This window comes from Ictalurus furcatus, chromosome 15, assembly GCF_023375685.1.
Source record: "Ictalurus furcatus strain D&B chromosome 15, Billie_1.0, whole genome shotgun sequence".
In the NCBI taxonomy this organism is placed as follows: domain Eukaryota; kingdom Metazoa; phylum Chordata; class Actinopteri; order Siluriformes; family Ictaluridae; genus Ictalurus; species Ictalurus furcatus.
In genome coordinates, this window is record NC_071269.1 from 20,243,643 (window position 1) to 20,266,537 (window position 22,895).

Here is a 22,895-nt window from a genome sequence, read left to right on the forward strand (position 1 = left end):
CTGTGTACACACACACACACACACACACACACACACACAAAAACACATCACTCCATTCACATACCAGAACTAGGTACAGCTGTTTATGCCAGGTTTGTCTCCAAGGTACCCCTAAGGCTAAAATGCTCAGTGAAAGGTTCTTTGTGTTGAGTGTTTACCTTCGTGAAGCCTTGATATTTCCACTCCAGCTGCGCTATGCGGTTCTGTTTGGTGACCTGATCTGGCTGTTTGACCTCCATCTCATTCTGGCCTGTGGAGCAATAAACAGAGAATGATACTTTCAGATTGGGAAGCACACTGAAACAAGGAACTACTGTATAATGAATCATATTTGGATATGGCGAGAGTGGAAACAGGATAATGAGACACAAATAAACAAACTGGTCAGAGGAAAGTAAATAGGAACAGTATATATATTTGTGCTATAACAGATTAAAATGGTGGCGTCAGATTTATTTACAAGTAGTATAATTTATATATTTAAACATTTCCAATCATTCTATTTATCAAGAAAATATATTATTGGGTTAATCTAAACACTTACACTAAATATCAGAAACTGTTGCCAAAATTTGGTGAATTTATATGATTCATCAACATGGTCTCAACTGAAAGTTAACAAGAACTCATTTCATAAGTTACAAATATTAAGCGTAAGGCTGTGAATAGCACGGTTCATAGTTTGTACAGATTTCTTATGCCTTTATCCAAATTAAATCCAATCAAATAACCTTTTTGTGCTTTATACTTGAAGAAAAGCCCACAGAATCAATTACACTACAGACAAATCCCATATAAACACATTCAGAAAATATTACACTTTATAATTTCTGCTATATTTTAAACTATATGTATTCTTTATATGTATGTCCATAAAATTATTACGTGTGATAGACATCGTAGTTCAGTACAAGTCTTACTCTATTCTTCCCTATTATGACTGCAGTGTTGCTACTATTCATGTCAGAGAATTTACAAATGTATGTTTACACATTTCTTATAATTCTTCAATGTGATTTACAGTGGTGCTTAAAAGTCTTTGAACATCTGATTGTCATCCCATTGACTGAAAAAACCTGACTCTAATTTCATCTTCAAATTAACTGCTAATCCTCGAGGTTCCCATAAGTTTGCCACTCACGGATATGCAATATTGGATAATTTTCCTCAATAAATGACCAAGTATAATATTTTTGTCTCATTTGTTTAATTGGGCTCGCTTTATCTTACTTTCAGGACATGTGTGAAAATCTGATGATGTTTTAGGTCATATTTATGCAGAAATAAAGAAAATTCTAAAGGGTTCACAAACTTTCAAGCAACATTGTACATGGACAATATCAAAACCAGTGCAAAACTCCTCTCCTGAAGAGTCTGACATTCCTGGAGAGTTATACACACTAAAAAAACAAAGAGAAGAAACTGCAAAATGGCACGCTACTCATAATAAAATCTATGGCCCTTAATATGGTTAGTCAGGTAATAGTTAACAAACCATTAAAGGTAAATGCATTACTCTAAAACACACAGAACTCACAAAATGTTTTAAACATTGCTATCGCTGTATCAGGATTAAACATCAATGCCGTGAAATGAAAATGTCAGTATTTGCAGGAAGTTATGCCAAAGATTGAATTCTACTACTTTTCCCAAGACAAAAAACCACATTTCCTTCCCAAAAATCCAACTTAAAGAGGGGTTATTTGAATGACCCTAGCCTTCCTGCCAGCTCAAACCAGTGTGGAAGTTCACCTCTGACCTCTCTCATCAGCAAGGCGTTTCTACCCGCAGAACTGCTGCTCATTGGATGTTTTCGGTTTTATGCACCATTCTATTCCATTCTCATGTCCGGTGTAAACTGAAGCTCTTGACTTGTATCTGCATGAATTTATGTACTGCGTTGCTGCTACATGATTGGCTGCCTGCATAACCACATGAACATGCAGGTGTACAGGTGTTCATTATAATGCTGAGGGTGTGTGTATAGCCTAGTACACAGATGGTTTCCAGAGAAACAGTATGTTTCAAACAAATTTACATCAGTTTACATACACGCAAGATGAAGCACATTTGTCCAAAGCATCCTATATTTGTGGAAAAGTTTTGCTTCACTTTTACTAAGTGAAAGTTTTACTTTTTCTAAACTTCTACTAAGTTTTACTTGATTCACTTTTACTTTGCTTGTATTTACTCATTTGTAAGTCGCTAGGGATAAAATCGTGTGTAAATGTACTAAATGCACTATCTGTACTGAAATACGCTGTAGTAACTCCTTGGATTCTTTATTTCCAATGCTTAACTATAATGCTTAACTATATTACATGTTTTTGGGGGTTTTTTTTAACTCTCAAAACTAAGGGTTTGTGTACTCAAAGTTAAAGTTCTGCCTTTTATATTTATGTGAACACTAGATAAGTATTTTAACTGCCATCTCATTTTACATTCTTCTGTATTTACTTTTACTTACTTCCCTATACTTTCAATTCACTTTCCCTTTGCACATTTCTATTTATAATCCTACTAATTTATTCACCGTTGAGTCTTTCTTCCCTAAATGTAAGAAATGTGCTCTACAAAAAGGTCAGTCAGAGCTGATATACAGCATATATTGTTTTTACTGAAAAGCCACATTCAAGTGGATATATATTTCCACTTCTGCCTCTACTAAATCGGTGAATCTGATGAGACAGTCTTTGTAAACCATGTAAACAGGCATAAAATGTTCACTGTCAAAGACCCAAGAGCAGACCGTCTGATGCAAAAAGAAGTCTCCAAGAACCCCAACATTTCATCACAGGTTCTGCTAGTAAGTCTGTTGGTGTCAAATTGCATGTATCTACAATTAGAAAGAGAGTGTACAAATTTGTCCTGCATGGAAGGCATGCCAGGAAAAAGCCTTTGCTGTCTCAAAGAGCATTAGTGCAAGACTACAGCTTGCCAATGAGTATATAGGCAAAGACCAGGCCTTTTGGAATAATGTGCTCTGGACAGACGAATCAAAGATAGAGTTGTTTGGCCACATTAACAGCTGCCATGTTTGGTGCTGACAGTTTTTCAGGAGAAGCTCCTCATACCAACTGTGATGCACGGTGGTGGAAATGTTATGGTTTGGGGTTGCTTCGCTGCTTCAGGGACTGGACAGCTTGCATTCATTGATTCAACTAAGAATTCTGCATCATTTCAAAGAGTGCTTGAAGATAATGTGAGGCCATCTGTCCGAAAGTTGAAGTTGAACTGAAAGTGGACCTTTCAACAGGACAATAATCCTAAGCACACTAGCACATCCACCAAGGAATGGATCAAAAAGAAGAACTGAAGGATTCAGTCAATAATGTGGAAGGCAATTCCACATTATGGAATGGCCTAGACAAAGCCTGGATTTGAATCCCACTGAAATGTTGTGTGGGGATTTGAAACGGGAAGTACATGCAAGAAAACCTTCAAACATCTTGCAAGTGAAAGAATATATCGTGGAAGAACAGTCAGAAATTCCAGCGGGCAATTATGCAAAACGCCTACAAGAAGTTATTTCTGCTAAAGGGCAATACTAGCTTCTGAGGCCAAGGGTGTATTTACTTTTTCTACAGAAGAATATCACATCTATTGATATATCAAAAGATACATCTATCTTTTAAAGTCATATCAACTTTATTAACAGGTACTGTTTCAAAGATGATCAAATGCTTGCTTGTCCAAATACGTCAAAAAAAGCCCAAAATTTAAATATATATTATTTTTATTTTGTTTCATTTATAATGTTAAAAATTACTTTTAGCACAGGGGGAGGATTAAGAAGCAGAATTTGCTACTGAAAATAATTCTGTGAATTTACTGTATTTCTAAATGTATTGTGTGGATGGCTTTTTAATTATCCATCCATTTTCTGTACCACTTATCTTACACAGGGTCACAGGCAGCCTGGAGCATATTCCAGGGGACTCGGGGCACAAGGCAGAGGACACCCTGGACGGAGTGCCAACCCATCGCAGGGCATGGCTGTTTAATCATGTAATATTTTATTTCAAGTGCTTTTGCAGTCTTGCAGCGAGAAAAACAGCCAGAAAAACAAACAGACAGAATGAGAAAGAGGAGATAAAGAAACTCCGATAGCTAACAGAGGAGAGACAGCAGGAACTGGAAAAGGAAAGAAAGATCGTGGAAGAGGAGAGAGAGAAGATGGAAGATAGAAGAACAGCAGATAAAGGAGAAACAATGGAGGGCATAAAACGTGGAGGAGGAAGAGGCTGAGAAGCTTGAGCTAAGACGAGAGATTTGGTGGATGCGGACGGACAGAATTCAAGACAAGCAGCTGATGAACGCCTACCAGATGAGAAGAAGATATTGAAGATGAATAGATGATGATGATGATTTTCTTACTTGTAATACAAATCTTGTTCAGTAGTTTTGTTATTTATAAAATGTGGTACCAGGTGTCTTATTAAGGAAGTAGCAATTGCTCTTTCAGCAGTAATAACATGGCTTTGCTTTTTTGGAAAAGGTGTGATTCAAGTGTACTGCTGATATCGTTGTAGCTATTACAACTTTCTATTCCAACTTTTTAGCATGCTACAATACAACACACACACACACACAACACTGAAAAATAAGCTATAAAAACATAAGTACTTGAAAAAAATACAGCAGTTCTATTATTTCCGGGACTTTGCACTGCTGTTAACCATGTGCATGTTGTTACAAAGCAGCAGATTGTGAAGCACCATGTTGAAAATAACTCCAGAAGGGCATGCCTGTGCAAGAAAATCTGCTTGAAAGTGCAAGGGTGAAATTTCACACCTGACACCTCTCTCCACCTGCGCTGATCCAAATGATCTGTCTTAACATGCAGGGCCACGATGTTTGGCTAAGAGCCCATTGTACCATGTTGGTTCTGTGGTGTAGCTTCACCAACATTGCTAACAAGAAAATCCTAGCAGGCAGAGAGGAAAACTAGATGTATACAGTATATGCAGAAATGCTGTGTTTTTAAGCGAAGCATATAAGCTTAGTTTATACAATTATTACAAAATTAAACTAAAACCTGTATACAGTATGTATACAATACATACTGAAAGAAAATATTAAATGGCGACCAGTTTTGAGTAAGTTACTCAAAAAAAGTAATCCACTACAGATTGCTAATTACTACTTTAAAATTGTAATTTGATTACATTACTGATTACTGAATGTAAAAAGTACTCAGATTACTAATGAGTTTACTTTCACGTTACTTTCAAAACCTATCAAATTTACAAAAATCTACTACAAAGTGAAACTCGTAGTTCTTTCAGTAATTTTAGCGTGCTTCAATGTATGATATGATCAGAAAAGGTTGGATTTCTCATAAAACTTGAGTCGGGTGTTGTCACTGTTTGTAGGACTACCAGACCGATAAAATATAAAACTTTTATAACTAGGCTAGTTTCGTGTCGTAAACTGGAACTCATATAGACATTTACACAACTTGTTTTATTGGTCAGCATAAGAGGATGTTACTGTTTCAGTTTCCTCTACTAGTTAAAAAATAAAAAAAATTAAAATTAAATAAATAAATAAATCGGCGTATATCCATTTTTAATCACACTGACTGTGTGAGCTAGCATTTGGCAGAATTGCCAGAGACTGTCAGCCAATAAGACACAAGTGTTTCCACGTATTTTCCTGTAAACCCTGTCTGATTGGTCTTGCCTTCGTTCACTGAAGATATAAAATTACAGGCGGTCTTCTTTTACTGACGTTCAGTAAGAACCGCTCCAAGTGGAGAATTAGTCAGGGATAAAGAAAAAATCTTCAGGGCAAAACGTGATTTAATTTTAAAAATGTATTTTACTTAATATTGTTTTCTTAATTTGTAACGCAAGTAACATAATTTTATTGACATCAGGAACTGTAATCAAATTGTAATACGTTTCAAATGAAATGCATTACATTACTGCGTTATCAGAAAAAGCAATTAGATTTACTTTATAACGTGTTACACCAACTCTGCTGGCAACACAGCAAATTTTATCCGGCACAGAATTTGAAAAAAAAATAGCTCTTTGGTTTTCAATTGACTCACATGACCAAAGTTCATGGATTCATAACTAAGTTAACCTAGTTAATGTTCTAGATTGTGCCTCTTTCACATCTTGTGTCCTTCATGGATTGGATTTTCTGCCAGGCTCATTTTTACTCATATTCGGTTTGAGCACTGGCACATACAGGGTAGAGGTGTAAATTGAACCCCCAACCCTGGAGGTGCGAGGCAAACATGCTAAAAGAACATAGTTTCTCCCCCGTATCACCATATAGCAAGGATTGAAAAACTGTAAACTCTAGTTGTTGGCATCTCTGTGCCTTGCCTCACTGTTTGGAAAAACAAACCTGGTCAATATATTTAGCTTATAATGTTCTTAATGCACTGTCACTAAGTAAAAGCAAATTAAAAAGTCCATAAGACATGAAGACAAACCAGTCAATGAATCATGACAGAATCATGCACTGCTGCAAATTACATCACATACCCTGCATGGGCTCTGCTTCTTGCTTCTCCCAATTGAGCTCTTCCTGGAGCTGGTGAATTTGCTGACGGCAGCCCTGAATCTCCAATACCTTCAGCACCAGGTTGTCCACATCATGGCTGCTGGTTTCTCTGGGGCGCTGTGGGGTACCATTCGATGGTGCAGGCATTTGTGGAAACATCTGCATGGGCTGAGAAGTAGCAGATATCTGCTGTGAGATGTCTGACGTATAGATCAACGCACATCTGATCTAGGCTTTAGTGTGAACTAGTACGTCTTTCCAGTCTTGGCTGGGAAAAAGAGGATTGGCCTACCTGTCGAAGCAGCTGTCTCTCTTTCCTCAGAATATCTCTCACTGTCCTCACCAGTTCCAAAGGCTGTGACTGAAACATGCCCTGAAAAGCGTTTCAGCAGGTTAGGCTATACGTTCTCATACTAACCGCAATGATATTAAAAATACAGTACATATAAATGCAAGACATTTTCAAACTTGACAAGCATCACACACTCTGAAAGAAAAAGCTAATTAAAATAAGATGCTAAACTGAAACTGTGTAGAGAATCGTGATGTGTTTTGTTTGTGTATGTAATAAAAATTGTTTCAGAAATTAAAACAAAATCTAATATAAAATAAAGGCAACCTGAGTAATGACAAAATATATCGTTTTGAAATGAGAATGTTATTTATTGAAGCAAAAAAGGTTATCCAGTACCAACTGGGCCTGTGTGAAAATGCATTTGCCCCTGTAGTTACTAATTCCCCAAATCTATGAAACTGCATTCATAATGGGGTTCAGCTGGATGGGACACATCCAGGCCTGATTACTGCAAACCCTGTTCAATCAAATCTACACTTACATAGAACTTTTTCAACAGCATCAAGTGGATTAAAAGGTCTTACCCAGTAACACACAATGCCAAAATTCAAAGAAATTACAGAAATGATGAAGAAGTTGATTGAAATACATCAGTCAGGGAAGGGTTGCAAAGCTATTTTAAAGGTTCTGGGATTCCAAAGAACCACAGTGAGAGCCGTTATCTCCAAATGGAAAAACTCGGCACAGTAGTGAAACTTCTCAGAAGTGACCGACCTTGCCATCCATGGAAGAGTGGCGAGGTAAAAATCACTGCTAACCCAAAAGAACATTAAGGCTCTTCTGAATTTTGCCGAAACACACCTTGATGATGCTTAAACTTTTTGGGAGAATGTTCTGTGGACTGATGAGTCGAAAGTGGAACTGTTTAAAAAAACAGGGGTCCCGTTACATCTGGTGTAAACCAAACACCGAATTCCATAAAAAGAACATCATACCTATGATCAAGCATGGTGGTGGCAGTGTGACGGTGTGGGGATGCTTTGCTGCTTCAGGGCCTGGGAAACTTGCAATAATTGAGGGAAACATGAATTCTGCTCTCTACCAGAAAAGCATTTGTTTGCAGCTGTTGCAGCTAAAGGTGGCACAACCAGATATATATATATATATATATATATATCTCTGGTATATATCTCTGGTGTCTATACAGTATCTCACAAAAGTGAGTACACCCCTCACATTTTTGTAAATATTTGATTATATCTTTTCATGTGACAACACAGAAGAAATGACACTTCACTACAATGTAAAGTAGTGAGTGTACAGGTTGTGTAACAGTGTAAATTTGCTGTCTCCTCAAAATAACTCAACACACAGCCATTAATGTCTAAACTGCTGGCAACAAAAGTGAGTACACCACTAAGTGAAAATGTCCAAATTGGGCCCAAAGTGTCAATATTTTGTGTGGCCACCATTATTTTCCAGCACTGCCTTAACCCTCTTGGGCATGGAGTTCACCAGAGATTCACAGGGTGCCACTGGAGTCCTCTTCCACTCCTCCATGATGACATCACGGAGCTGGTGGATATTAGAGACCTTGTGCTCCTCCACCTTCTGTTTGAGGATGCCCCACAGATGCTCAATAGGAATTAGGTCTGGAGACATGCTTGGCCAGTCCACCACCTTCACCCTCAGCTTCTTTAGCAAAGGCAGTGGTTGTCTTGGAGGTGTGTTTGGGGTCGTTATCATGCTGGAATACTGCATACTGATCATGCTCTGGTTCAGTATGTCACAGTACATGTTGACATTCATGGTTCCCTCAATGAACTGTAGCTCCCCAGTGCCGGCAGCACTCATGTAGCCCCAGACCATGACACTCCCAGCACCATGCTTGACTGTAGGCAAGACACACTTGCCTTTGTACTCCTCACCTGGTTGCCGCCACACACGCTTGACACCATCTGAACCAAATAAGTTTATCTTGGGCTCATCAGACCATAGGACATGGTTCCAGTAATCCATGTCCTTAGTCTGCTTGTCTTCAGCAAACTGTTTGCAGGTTTTCTTGTGTATCATCTTTAGAAGAGGCTTCCTTCTGGGACGACTGCCATGCAGACCAATTTGATGCAGTGTGCGGCGTATGGTCTGAGCACTGACAGGCTGACCCCCCACCCCTTCAACCTCTGCAGCAATGCTGACAGCACTCATATGTCTATTTCCCAAAGACAACCTCTGGAAATGACGCTGAGCATGCACACTCAACTTCTTTGGTCGACCATGACGAGGCCTGTTCTGAGTGGAACCTGTCCTGTTAAACCGCTGTATGGTCTTTGCCACCATGCTGCAGCTCAGTGTCAGGGACTTGGCAGTCTGCTTATAGCCTAGGCCATCTTTATGTAGAGCAACAATTCTTTTTTTCAGATCCTCAGAGAGTTCTTTGCCATGAGGTGCCATGTTGAACTTCCAGTGATCAGTATGAGGGAGTGTGAGAGCGGTGACACCAAATTTAACACACCTGCTCCCCATTCACCTGAGACCTTGTAACACTAACAAGTCACATGACACCGGGGAGGGAAAATGGCTAATTGGGTCCAATTTGGACATTTTCACTTAGGGGCGTACTCACTTTTGTTGTCAGCGGTTTAGACATTAATAGTTGTGTGTTGAGTTATTTTGAGAGGACAGCAAATTTACACTGTTACACAACCTGTACACTCACTACTTTACATTGTAGCAAAGTGTCATTTCTTCAGTGTTGTCACATGAAAAGATATAATCAAATATTTACAAAAAATGTGAGGGGTGTACTCACTTTTGTGAGACACTGTATATATATATATATATTATATATATATATATATATATATATATATATATATATATATATATATATATATATATATATAGTTTCTGCAACTGCACTGTTCAGAAAGTAGGCACAAATTAATTACCAGGGATGAAGGTTCTTTGGTAGGAAATGTTCAACTGAACCACAAGACAACAGAACTGGTGATGGAGATGGAGGCATCAGGTACCAAAAATATGTACATCCACCATTAAGAAAGTTCTACACTGCCATGGCCTGAAACCCTGCCATACAAGGAATAAGCCCCTATTTTAAGACTACAATAAAAAAGCCAGACTGAAGTTTAAAAGGCAATGCCACCAAATACTAACAAAATGTATGTAAACTGCTGACCCACTGAAAATCTGATATAGTACATAAAAGCTTAAATAGTCTGTCTCATAGCTTTATTTTGAAATGAACTCTTATGGAAATAAAGTTAATAGCCTAATTAACTTAACACAAGAAATACATGCTAACATGAAAAGTGTGGAGCTGTGAAAAATTTAGTTAAATGTATTTAGCCTGGGTGTATGTAAATTGGTGTATGGTTACAAATACTACTTAGCTGTACGGTAATTTGCAAAAAAGTTTTTGACGTAAATTATATTCATTCATAATATAACGACTTTATCCTGCTGTGTGTTCTGGAAACCACCTGGGGCAGGGCAAGGAAACATCCTAGATGGGATGCCAAACCTCACAGGGCTTCACACTTAGGGGCAATTTAGTGTCACCAATCAAACTCTGTATAGACAGTAACCTGAGTTCAAGATCGATCTCTAAACTCTGGATCTGTAATACAACAAATCTACCCGCTGTACCACTGCACCACCTATATCAGTTTGATTTCAAATGCTATTCAAATCTCTTAAACCAGCAAAATACTTCATTTGAATGCTAAATAAATATTACTTTTATATTTTATGAAAATCACCTTTGACCTATTTTATAAACGTCATCTGAAAGATCAATATGGCAAGTACCATGTTCCTGCAGATGTGCTGGAGCTTGACCTTCTCCACCACATTGGGATTTTGGAACACCACTTCCTGCAGAAGCTCCACCATTCGCTCCAGCAGCTGGAGAGCCTGCGGTTCTTGTTCCAGATTGTTCACGTCAAAGTCCTCCCTGAGACCAAACACACACACACACACACACACACACACACACACACACACACACACACCACATGCTGGATTATCATTGTGTAATTAGCACATTATTCATGAATATCATGAGTGAGAGAATAGAGCTGTACCATCTCTGCTCCTCGATCCAGCTAGCCAGGTAGTGCCTGACGTCTATGGGGAAAGTATCTGTGGGGTAGAGCTCCACCAGGGTCTCATTGGTAAAATAAGGGAGCTTCTGGGAAATCTGCATCCACAGCGCCATAGTGAGGCGAAGCTGCAGCTGTCACAGAAAAATACCACCATGTTACAGCTGAAAGTCTCATAGAGCTGTATTGGGAGGACATTTATTCCCCCCTTTCCTGTTCCTCTGAAGCTCATAAATGTCTTCTTCCAGGGGACTTACTTCCAGGAAGAATTGAAAGCTTTCAATATGTTCACAAACCTGATCCAACTGATCCCCTAACTGTTAAGATGCTACCTGTTAATGGTGTGCTACCTGGTGTGGTAGGCTATCAGAATTGTGAACTGTGCTATGTACTCTGCATAAATGAGCAGGTGTACACTTTATTACACCTCATTTATTGCTCATTTATGCAGTTATCCAATCAGCCAATCACATGGCAGCAGCACAATGCATAAAATCATGCAGATACAGGTCAAGAGCTTCAGTTAATGTTCACATCACTGATGTTCTGTGGGAGTTTTTTGGCAGTTTACAGAGAAAGGTGTGAAACAAACATCCTGTGAGCAGAGGGTCTGCAGGTTGAAACACCCTGTTGATGAGAGAGATCAGAGGAGAATGACCAGACTGGTTTGAACTGACAGGAAGTCAGTGTAGTAACTTAAATAATCACTCTTTACAACTGTGCTGAAGCGAAATGCATGTCACAATGCACAACACATCAAACATTGAGGTGGATGGGCTACAACAGCAGAAGATCACATCAGGTTCCACTCCTGTCGGCCAAGAACAAGGATCTGAGGCTATCATGGGCACAGGCTCACCCAAACGGGACAGTTTTTGTGCATGCTGAGATGCTTTTCTGCTCACCATGGTTGTAAAGAGTGATTATATGAGTTACTATATCCTTCCTGGCAGCTTGAAGCAATCTGGATATTTTCCTCTGACCTCTCTAATCAACAAGGCGCTTGTATCCACAGAACTGTTGTTTTTTTTGTTTGTTTTTTTGCACCAGTGTGTAAACTATAAAGACAGTTGTGTGTGAAATTCCCAGGAGATCAGCAGTTTCTGAAAATACTCAAACTAGCCCATCGGGTACCAACAACCATGCCACAGTTAAAGACACAGAGATCACACTTTTTCTTCATTCTGATGTTTGACATGAACATTAACTGAAGCTCTTGACCTGTATCTGCATGTTTCTTTTGCACTGTGTTGTTGCCACATGATTGGCTGATTAGGTAACTGCATAAATGAGCAGACATACAGGTGTTCCTAATAAAGTGTACGGTGAGTGTATATATAGAGTATACATGCAGACAGGATGTTTTGGCTTTAAAATAATAAATATGACATCAAGCTCTCATACAGTGCCCTCCACTAATATTGGCACCCTTGGTAAACATAAGCAAAGAAGTCTGTGAAAATTGTCTTTATTGTCTTTTGAAGTTTTATTTTAAAAAATTCACAAAATCTGCTCTCATTGATATCAAACAATTGGAAATGGGCATTTTCAATGCTTGTGCTATTTTCTTACAGCCATTTCCCATTTTGTGAAACTCAACAACCTTTTGCTGCACATATCAGCTGTATTCCTTGGTCTTACCCATTGTTATGAATGACTGAGAGAATGTGGCCTATGTGTTCCCTCATATCCCTCATATATTTCCCAAATGCCAAAGTTGAACAATTTCCTTGGTTGAACAATTTCCTGTTCCTAGTCACCCAGGAGTACTTAAAAAAGATGTAAAATATAAATGGGAATATACGTAAACTATATTTTTCCTCACATGAATTCATAAGAGTGCGAATAATTGTTACACACCTATATTTAACAAAGTTGGTTTTTTTTGATAAACCTGTGTTGTGTTTGCAATTGTTTGATATTCATGAGAGCAGAGCATTTTTGTGAATTTTTTTTAAACAAAAGATCAAAAGGTTAAACATTAATGACAAGTTTTTCACAGCCTTCTTGGCTCATATTTACCAAGGGTGCCAATATTAGTGGAGGGCACTGTATTTCTCCTTTTGCATGTTTTTCATCATTTCAGATCCTTTTTGGGGGTAAAGTTAGTGAGTGAATTTGAATGAAGTATGTATCAGCAAGTACTGGGAATATTACAGATAATACGGTCTACTATGCACTTTTCAAAAACAGCAAGAGGGTGTTGGTAAGGCAGGACGACATGGTGGCTGAAAGAATCTCAAAGTGATGCAATTTAATAATACAGTATTTTAATCAATGAAACAGATGTTGACCTCATTGTTATTATATCATTTATGAAAACAGAATATGGATCTAGGATACACATTTTAACCAGAGAAGAAAAACATCACTGATCAATTTTGTCTTTTTTCTCCAAATAATTTTATGCAAAATATTTATAAGATCACTTACAAATAAATTCATGACAAATTATTTCATTTCCGATTGCCAAGATAAACAGAAATGAAAAAAAAAAAGGCAGTTTCCTTGTTTTCCTATTTCCATTTTGAAAAGAAAACTGAATGAACGTGATGTATAGCTACAACGGACCAGTTACACTAGCTCATTGTTCTGTTCTTCTATGCAGCTGCTGTCAACACTTCAGGAACAGCTCATGCTGTCATTCTGAACAGAAGAACACAACAGCATCAAGTTACGCCTCATGATATTAAGTGTTTTTCTGAGGAAATGAAGCAAGAAATGTCAAAAGTCATCTGAAAACTTCCACTGCCAACAAAAATTTAATAAAATGTGCCATTTTTAGACTTTTGTTTCCAATTTCCATCTCTAGAGTTCTTATGCAATATGTAAAAGCAACAATCTCCAATTGCTGCTATAATAAACATCCACCCATCCATTTTCTGCACTGCTTACCCTACACAGGGTCGTGGGAAAGCCTGGAGCATATCCCAGAGGACTCAGGGTATGAAGCGTGGGACACCATGGACAAGTGCCAATCCATTGCAGGGCAAATTCACACACACACACACACACACCCCCATTCACACAATAAACAATTTGCACAATTTGGAAATACCAATCAGTCTACAACACGTCTATGAACTGGGGAGGAAACTGGAGTACCCGGAGGAAACCCCTGAAGCACAGGGAGAACATGCAAACTCCGCACACACGGGGTGGAGGCGAGATTCGAACCGCTAAACCTGGAGGTGCGAGGCAAACATGCTAACCACTAAGGCATTATAGACATATTAGACATTTCCTTGGTTAATATAATGATTACTGGTGAGATGATTTGTTTTGTGCTACACTGTTGGTTATTGATGTTATGGATACCAACTGTTTTCCCATGTACCAAGACATTTTTTTCTCAGTCTCAAAGGAGGTATGTAAATTATACACACACCGATTCTTATTCTTAGTGGTCATAGGTCATAGGTTAATTAACAGTCATGTGAAAGTCTGATATTGTGATGTGCAAATCTGTGTAAAGTTCAGGACCTGTTGCCTCATGTACATTGGTAAATAGTGTGAAAATTTTATGCAAAATATATACATATATAATAATCTTGATCCGTAATTTTAAGAGGTTACATTTCTTTCTGAAACAAGTAAAGAAAAAATAGTATGGCTATTATTTTCCTGCTAGCTGGTTTTACAGGGGAATCTTATTTGTATAGCATGAAATTTAGCAAAACCCTAAATTAATAAAATGCAAGAGTTTAAGGACTTTTTGTGTAACATCTTACAGATCAGCACTCAGCATTCATCTAAGGTCTCTTCTATGTGCTGTAAATTTATTTTTTATGACGCCTTTAACGGCTTTCGCTTTGACTCAAAGCTAACAAGTTATGCGCGTGTATATATTCGAAAAAGTAATCCTCTAACTTACAGGAACGTGCTCTCAACAAGAACAATTGCTTAGGCATTATGTTTACCATTTTCCATCTTGTCCCCACAGGGTTTAAGGTGTTTGATGGACGTTATCCTGTTATGTTATGTACACCCAAAACTCTCCGTCTAGGGATTAATAAAGTATTATCTTATCTTATCCTGAGACGTGGTATTTTGTATAATTGTCGAGATGTGAATATGTCTTAAAGGTTGAGCTTTAAAAATAAATAAATAAATAAATAAATAAATAAAAGTAAACCCACAGGCTTAATAACACTGCCACACCAAATAAGTTTCTGTACTATTGAGAATCACAGGTTTAAAAAAGATCAGTGTGTCAGGCTTAGTTAACAAAGGGTTGTCGGCATTGTATAATTTACGTACAGGAACAAGGCTCGTCCTAACTTTTATTTGTGCAAAGGAGTACATCCTGTCACCTTATCTCCAGTTAACATGAGGAGACCAACCACACAACATAACAATAGAGGGTATGTTTTGGCAGTGTTTTAGTTGCAGTCATGGTATAGGGAAACCTATAGCCTACAGGAAGACCAACTAAAACATAAACACAAGACAATACAACAGCCACCAAATTAACATATTATATTCTCTTCTTAATCCTGCAACAGGTTTGGTTGGGTCGTATAATTCCATGTAATTTTGCTTTAGCTGGTTGTGTAACTGTTATGTGAAAGATCCAAGATGTAAAAGTACTGTATCTAAAAACATTAGATTGAACTGGTTGTGGCTAATGCAGGTTTGACATGGTGTTCAATGGTTATTTTTAGCTCCTTGTTGCTATAAGATGCTACATGTTCGTGTCATAATAAAACAGAATAAGAAAACCCCTTTTGTCTTCTGAAAACATTCACAAAACTCCCTTTTATCTGTCATAGAGCCTGTTATAAGACCTGACATAAGAGCAGGAATTAGAAAGGTTACAAGGGAAATGAAAATGAAAACCGAAAAATGACTTTATTCACTATATCCGAAAATCCAAACATCTCTAAAATGTTCCAGAGTGAAAACGCTAGTTTGGAAAGGACTAAACCGGTGATAAAGTCATTTTTCCGTTCCAGAGTGATTTCAAGAAAATGTAGCCTAAACTTAAACATTTTCCCAATAGGCCAAAAGTCCTGACCAGAATTTGTCACTTCCTGTACACCTTACTACATGAAGATAACATGACGTTAAACAGCCGCTATAGCAACGTTTTCATAGAAAATCCATGTTGAAAGTATTTTGCCTACACTTCCGCAAGCAGCAAATCACATTGCAGAGTTGAAGGGTACTCTGAAAATGTTCAAAATAAATACACGTTTCTGGTTAAAATGCAGCGTTTGGTTTTATTTATACACCAAGCTTCCAATAAGCTTCCTACAAACAGTCCCTTCAGGATTTTGTGATTGCAGAAATGAACGCAAAATCAAGCAAACTCCACAATATTCGGAAGAGCTTGCAATTTTTCAAATTTACCGCAGATTTGGGCCAAGATGCATCATGTGACGTCATCACAACGCGCATTCAGCTAAAGCCATCTTTGAGTCACGTGCGTCGAACATGACTACAACTGAAAGGTCTCATTTACCAACAAACATCACTGTAAAAGACCATGCAAAACAATTTTGTGCCAATTCAAGTAGTTTTCCGCAAAAAAAAAAACGCCGCAAATTTCATCACACATTTTGAAAAAAGCCGCAGCAAAGTCAAGCATTTTTTTGGCTGCAACAATCACAAAAACACTCCGTGAAATCCTGTTTGGACTGCAAAAACTGGTTTCCGACTCAAGAAGGGCATGCAACACTGAAGCAGGAATCTAAAAATATCATTTCTATTTGGCAGGCATGACTTAAAAGGATGGGTTTGATAAAAACAAACTGACAAAAAAATTTCTATTCACTTCACATGATGAAAGGGTGAGAATGATTAACTATTCAATTATCATACAATAGCACATTAGCTGATGAGTCACACTTTTTTTTAGTCTCATATTTCACATACACCACTCTAATCTCGTTCTAATACGTTATCATTTCTATAGTAACAGATTACACGGGGACTTGTAAGTCGGACACTCCACACAAGTGGGTTAAAAATGTGTGTAATCACCGATATGGTGAAACTTTGTGCTTATATAGCATTTATGGAAGGAGTCTCTGCTATCAGTGCTTTGTAACAGTCAGAGGTAAAGCTGTAACTAATTTTTCTGGGAACGACTGTTTATAGCTGCTATAACACATGTAATAACAGGAAGTAACTTGTGGCTGTTCCACACCATTAAATCTAACCATAAACACATAAACCTTGGCCATCAGTGCTAGCAAACTGATGTGGTATAAGAAGAATACAACACTTCGGAAGATGCAGTTATAAGGAAAATAATCAACTTCAAAAACTTCTTCAAGTTCGTTTGCATCACACCAACCCATCACTGATTATTTTACTAAAACAGCACGCCCCAAAGTGTTTTATTTCTTACCATAATTTTCAACATCTACTGCTGTTGTTGTGTATGTAATATACAGCTTAGAGATATTTTCAATTTTCAGATATAAATGAGTTCTTTTCATTTGGCACAAAATTACCTATCATTAAGGCTCCAGTTATTGTGTATAATCAACGACAGTGTCTTTACTGACAATAGTTTAGCGCTTGGTGTAATAAATGATTATACGTTTTTATTTTACAGATTAAAAAGCCGCCACACGTCAGTAAGAAACGCGCCAGACTGGAGTTAGGTACACAGGGACTAAAGCCAGGCTTTGATTAGTGTCAGTGCAGTTAAAGCTTTTATATAAAGAGACAGGCAGACAAATCCAAAATGTAGGGCAATATCACGGTCACAAAACAGGTGAGGGGTCAGGCGATCGGCAAACAACATAAACTAGGCAAGGATTGAGAAATGCGAGGACAAAACAGGATCAAAACCATGAAACGCAGAACAAGGCTCAAAGCCTCGGTACGGGTCTGGCAATAAACATGCAGAAACACGCAATACTTCGTCCCAAACAAGGACACACCAGGGGTTTAAATATACAACGTAATCTAAACGGATAGAACGAAACAGCTGAGACATTAGGAAATAACTAATAACATAACAGGGGTGGAGGTCATAACAGGACAGAAACAAAAACAAAACACACGTGTAACAGTAAACCGTCAATGAAAACACAGACGCGCACGCTGTCTGTGCGCTGAATGCACGGGCAGGCAGAGCAAGGGGAAATCCGTGACACTTAGACAAATTACACTGACTGGTCTATTTAAAAAAAAATAAAAAATAAGTAGGAATCGACATTCTACACTCAAACCGTGATTAACCAAATTTCGCAAATTTCGTTTCTTTAGTTTCACAGTGGAGCTTTGAGGCTACTGAAATTAAAATATTATTAATAACTAGCATCAGATATCATATATTTTAAACAACTTAAACATTGTCAATCATGGTTGTCTGTGAGCTCGTGTATGAGGAAGAGGGCAGAGAGCACTTTCCTCTGAGCATGATACACTGCCCTGTGACAGCATGAGCTCAAAAAAACTCAAGCAAATCTGCTTTACATGTTGCCTTTACCACCTTTCTCTACAACTAAATGCTAACCATTTATGCGAGTGTGTGTGTGTGTGAAACAGAAAGGATAATCCTCAATCTTAAGAAAGAATGTGCTCTCTTATTTTTGTATTGCGTTGCACACTAACAAAAACATCAAGCAGGAATACTGATTATGAAGATTAAGAATAGGCAAACGTTTGATATTAAGAAACTAGCCAGACTCGTATTTGGTACACATGGCCAAATGCCAGGCTTCGTTGAGACAGATTACACTGACTGCTCTATTTAAAATAAATATTGATCAGGTTTTTTTGTTTGTTTTATAATGCAGCTCTGACATTAAAAAGTAATAGAAGCTTATGGCATACTAGCATAATGTATCCTATATTATAAACAACTTAAATGCTGTCACTAGACAAACATGGGCCTCTGTGAGCTCACCTACAATGGATATAAAAGTCCACACACCTCTGATAAAATTGCAGTTTTTTTGTTAAGTGAAAAATGAAACCGAGATAAATCATGTTGAACATTTTTCCACAGTGACATTACTAAGAACAGGAAATCCCTCCACAATAAACAAAGTGGCTGTGGCTCAGGTGGTAGAGCGGGTTGTCCACTAATCGTAGGGTTGGCGGTTCAATTCCTGGCCCACATGTCTCCACATGCCGAAGTGTCCTTAGGCAAGACACTGAACCCAAGTTGCTCCAAATGGCAAGCTAGCGCCTTGTATGGCAGCTCTGCAGCCATTGGTGTGTGAGGGTCTGAATGAGAAATAGTGTAAAGTGCTTTGTAGAACAGTGAAGCATGGTGGTATCAGCATCATGCTATGGATTTGCTTCTCTTCAGCTGGGACTGAGACTCTATTCAAGATAGAGAGACACATACCATCTATCTATTTTGGCACAAATCCTGCAGGACTTTCTTAGACAGTTGAAGATTTCACCTTCCCGCATGATAACCCAAAGCACAAATCCAAGTCAACAAGATTAACATGTTGGAATGGCCGAGCCAGAGCCCAAATTCTATTGAAAATCTGTGGAATGACTTGAAGAGGGCTGTGCACAGGACATCCCCTCACAGTTTGATGCATCTGGAGCATTTTTTCAAGGAAGAGTAGAATAAAAAAATATTGCCAAACCAAGATGGGTGTGCACACTTATGCAACCAGGTAGTTGTAAGCTTTTTCTTTCCCGATTTTTGTTTCATTATGTCACAAAATGATCTGACATGATTTATCTTGGTTTCCTTTTTTACATCACAAAAACCTGGCATTTTAACAGCACCGTGTAGACTTTTTATATCCGCTGTATGTGGAAGAGAGCTGATAGCACGTTCCTTCGAGTGTGTTACTTCACCTAGTGATGCAGCGTGAGCAGCAGTTAGGAAACATACACTGGCTGACTTCATGTTTCTTGGAGGAAGCATATGTTAATCTTCACCCTCCTCAGTTGGTAGGTGTTGTATGATAGTGAAGAGCAGGCTAGTGGATGGGAATTGGTAGGTGACCAACTTGAGGAGGAATGGTGTGGAAGGGGGTGAGGGGAATCCTGATTGGTTGATTATATTGCAGCTAAACTGAAAATCTATAGAAATTACATGCCCACAAAGCTTTTTTATATAAAGAAAACACATGCCAAAATTCAGTGGTGATTTCTAGCTTTAATAAAACAAATCTCAACTATATCACATGAGTGCTTTGATTTCCATCATTCCTATGATATGGCAGTAGTGCTCGTAGCAACGCAAAACCAAAACACATAAGAATGTATCAAGAATGAGTCATCAAGAGAGGCTTTTAGTGAGGGGAGTCCCACAGAGATGTGAAAGGTGCAGCATTTGCATTTTGTTGCATGCCTCTGACTGTATATGAATCACGAGTTATAGCTTTGCTTTGTCATTAGGTGCAATCATAGCCGGGTCAAAATGATGATATAATATAACATTATGGTTATAAATTGTCGCAATTAAATTTTCTGAGATATTGAAGCATCACAATACCTTTTAATGCATTTTTATACAATCACAAACTCAGGTTTAAAGTAGCTTATTTGATGTTGTCTGGATCTTCATATATTCTACTTATTGTATAAATCATAGAAATATCTTCAAGTATCATGCTACGATATTTGAGTCACATCACCCACTCCTAGTTACAGTGCAAAACACACGTCATAAAATTGCATAATGTTGTTCTACGTTGTACAGTATCCCATGAAAAGCAGAAATGATAACCAATGGATGCACATAACCGCCATACACACACTCAGCTTTGCATACTTAAAATATATATATATACAAGTTTGTTTTGGTGCAAGTATCCGTTTTAGAGTATTAACGTCAATTGTATAAAACGGGTTGCTGAATCTCAATACAAGCAATGGTAAACGAAATGAATGCTCATAGAAAGGAATGCACAGTATGGGAAAATCATCCACATACATCAACATTTCTGCATGATACATGTTGAGGACATACACAATGTACAGTATGATATTATATTTAGGGATGTGACAGTGTGAAGGTACAGTGTGATGCTATATAGATAATGACGAGGTCACAAAAATCAGTTTGTTCTTAGTCAACCTAAACCATTCAAAATATGCTCAGGGTTTTGAAGAATAAATAACAGAAAGAAGAAAGCAGGGGGAAGAAAATATATTGTTTTTATAAACGACTAAACGGCTAAGACTGGTCAGCTTTGCTGTGTTTAAATGTGCTATATAAATAAAATGTACTTACTTATTTACCTACATTCTTGGCACTTACTAAGCACAAACCAGTGCTTTAAATGTCTGAACTGCGATCACAATGTCATACAACATTTAACGTACAGATATAATATTACATCCAACCTATTATTATTACAAACAATGGTTAAGAACAAATCAGATTATAAATACACCAATACTTTCTCAAACCAGTTATTGAAATGTTTAACCTGATCTCAGTGCTACATGGCATTTCATGTACACATACTGTGTGCGTGTGTGTGTGTGTGTATATATATATATATATATATATATATATATATATATATATATATATATATATATATATATATATATTATATTATATACACACACACACACACACACACTTTGATATAGTTAGTTAAAGCTGTGAGATTGGAATATACAGTTCCTGATACCAACCCAGTACATTTGTGCATAAGTTTTGTGACCTCTGTCAGACTTCACAGCTCTTGGTCAGTCATTGGTGATAAAGGTGCTTCCCTTTAACCACAAAATACACTTAACAAACTGACCTGAAGTCAGTTAAGCCTTGTGCCTTTATATAGTTCATTATGACCAGTCGTGTACTAATACAGTGTTCAATAGTCAGTCATGTACTAATGCAGTGTCCAATAGTCAGTCATGTACTAATGCAGTGTCCAATAGTCAGTCATGTACTAATGCAGTGTCCAATAGTCAAAACAGTACTACAGCAAACAACACCCTGGAGGTGTTTATTCTGAAGTGGTGGATAAACCAGGTCCTATATAAAAGCTGGGTGGGTCACACAGAGGAAATAAAAAACTATAGCACATGCAGTGGAGAAGGAACAGAAAGTAGCAGGCTTTCAGTCTCTCTAAAAAAATGATTTGTTTCATGATTATAAGTAGCCACAAATTACTACATAACCTACATAAGGCTGTGACTACTACTAAACTCGTGACACTGAGAGACATTTTGTCTAAACATGTGTCAAAATCCACAGGTCTCAACTTGACCAAAAGATATAATAATTCCTAAAAAGGCCTGTTCTTCTAGGCCTGGCTTTCTCGCAGCGTCAAATCAATCGCGTGTAAAGTGGCTTTACTGTAAACTAGTTGAACTTAAACGACTGCGATAGAGTTAAATAAATACGTGTATATCTGTGTTGCGATCTTGTCCCTGGTGGCATCGCTTATATAAAACAAGCTGCGCTGAATACGAGCTAAATGCGTCGGTTTAGTCGGTGTTTTATCATCATCAGCCTTTTCTCTCTCTCTCTCTCTCTCTCTCTATTCGAGTCTGTTTTTACTGTACAGAGTGACAGCGGAAATGTCTGATATAAAGAGAAAAGGAAGAGAAAATGGTGCCCTTGTTAAACTTACCTTTCGTTGTCGCCAGCTCTTATAAGCATGTAAGAGAAATAAGAAGTGTGTGCTCCTTCCGCGTATGCGGTGTGTGTGTGTGTTGTTGTCTCCCTTCCCAACTAGACTCTACTTTCACTTTCCTGTCAGTAGCACATACAAGAGCTTGTCCTGCCACCCGGAGGACACACACACACACACACACACACACACACACACACACACACACACATATCATTTAGACAAGACAAAACTGAATAATTTGTTTGTTTTAATTGTTTTAATTGAGACAGTAATATGTTTAATGTGTTCAGACAGATAAAAACAATTCTTGTCTTTTTTTAAAAAGCTCTGTTTACATTAGAACAAGTTTTAACAGTCAGTCCAAACACTTCATTTTGTTGATGCTAACATGTCGACGGAATAACCGACTGGCAGTGTGAGCTGACACAG

General features: G+C 37.9%; 1 protein-coding gene across 3 annotated transcripts in view; it reads right to left on the reverse strand.

The window, feature by feature from the left end:
* The window catches only part of stat6 (signal transducer and activator of transcription 6, interleukin-4 induced), a 53,574-nt gene extending 30,974 nt beyond the window's left edge, over nt 1-22,600 (reverse strand). The window contains exons 1-6 of one of the 3 annotated variants that reach the window (XM_053644189.1): nt 22,464-22,600; nt 10,921-11,072; nt 10,646-10,790; nt 6,815-6,895; nt 6,504-6,690; nt 159-250 (exon numbers count right to left, since the gene is read on the reverse strand). In XM_053644189.1, the coding sequence (XP_053500164.1) occupies nt 159-250; nt 6,504-6,690; nt 6,815-6,895; nt 10,646-10,790; nt 10,921-11,054 (639 nt within the window). In that variant the 5' untranslated portion in view covers nt 11,055-11,072; nt 22,464-22,600. The remainder of the gene's footprint in view (nt 1-158; nt 251-6,503; nt 6,691-6,814; nt 6,896-10,645; nt 10,791-10,920; nt 11,073-22,463) is intronic. The other 2 variants (XM_053644191.1, XM_053644190.1) reach the window with 2 other exon arrangements.
* Between the last annotated feature and the right edge of the window lie 295 nt (nt 22,601-22,895).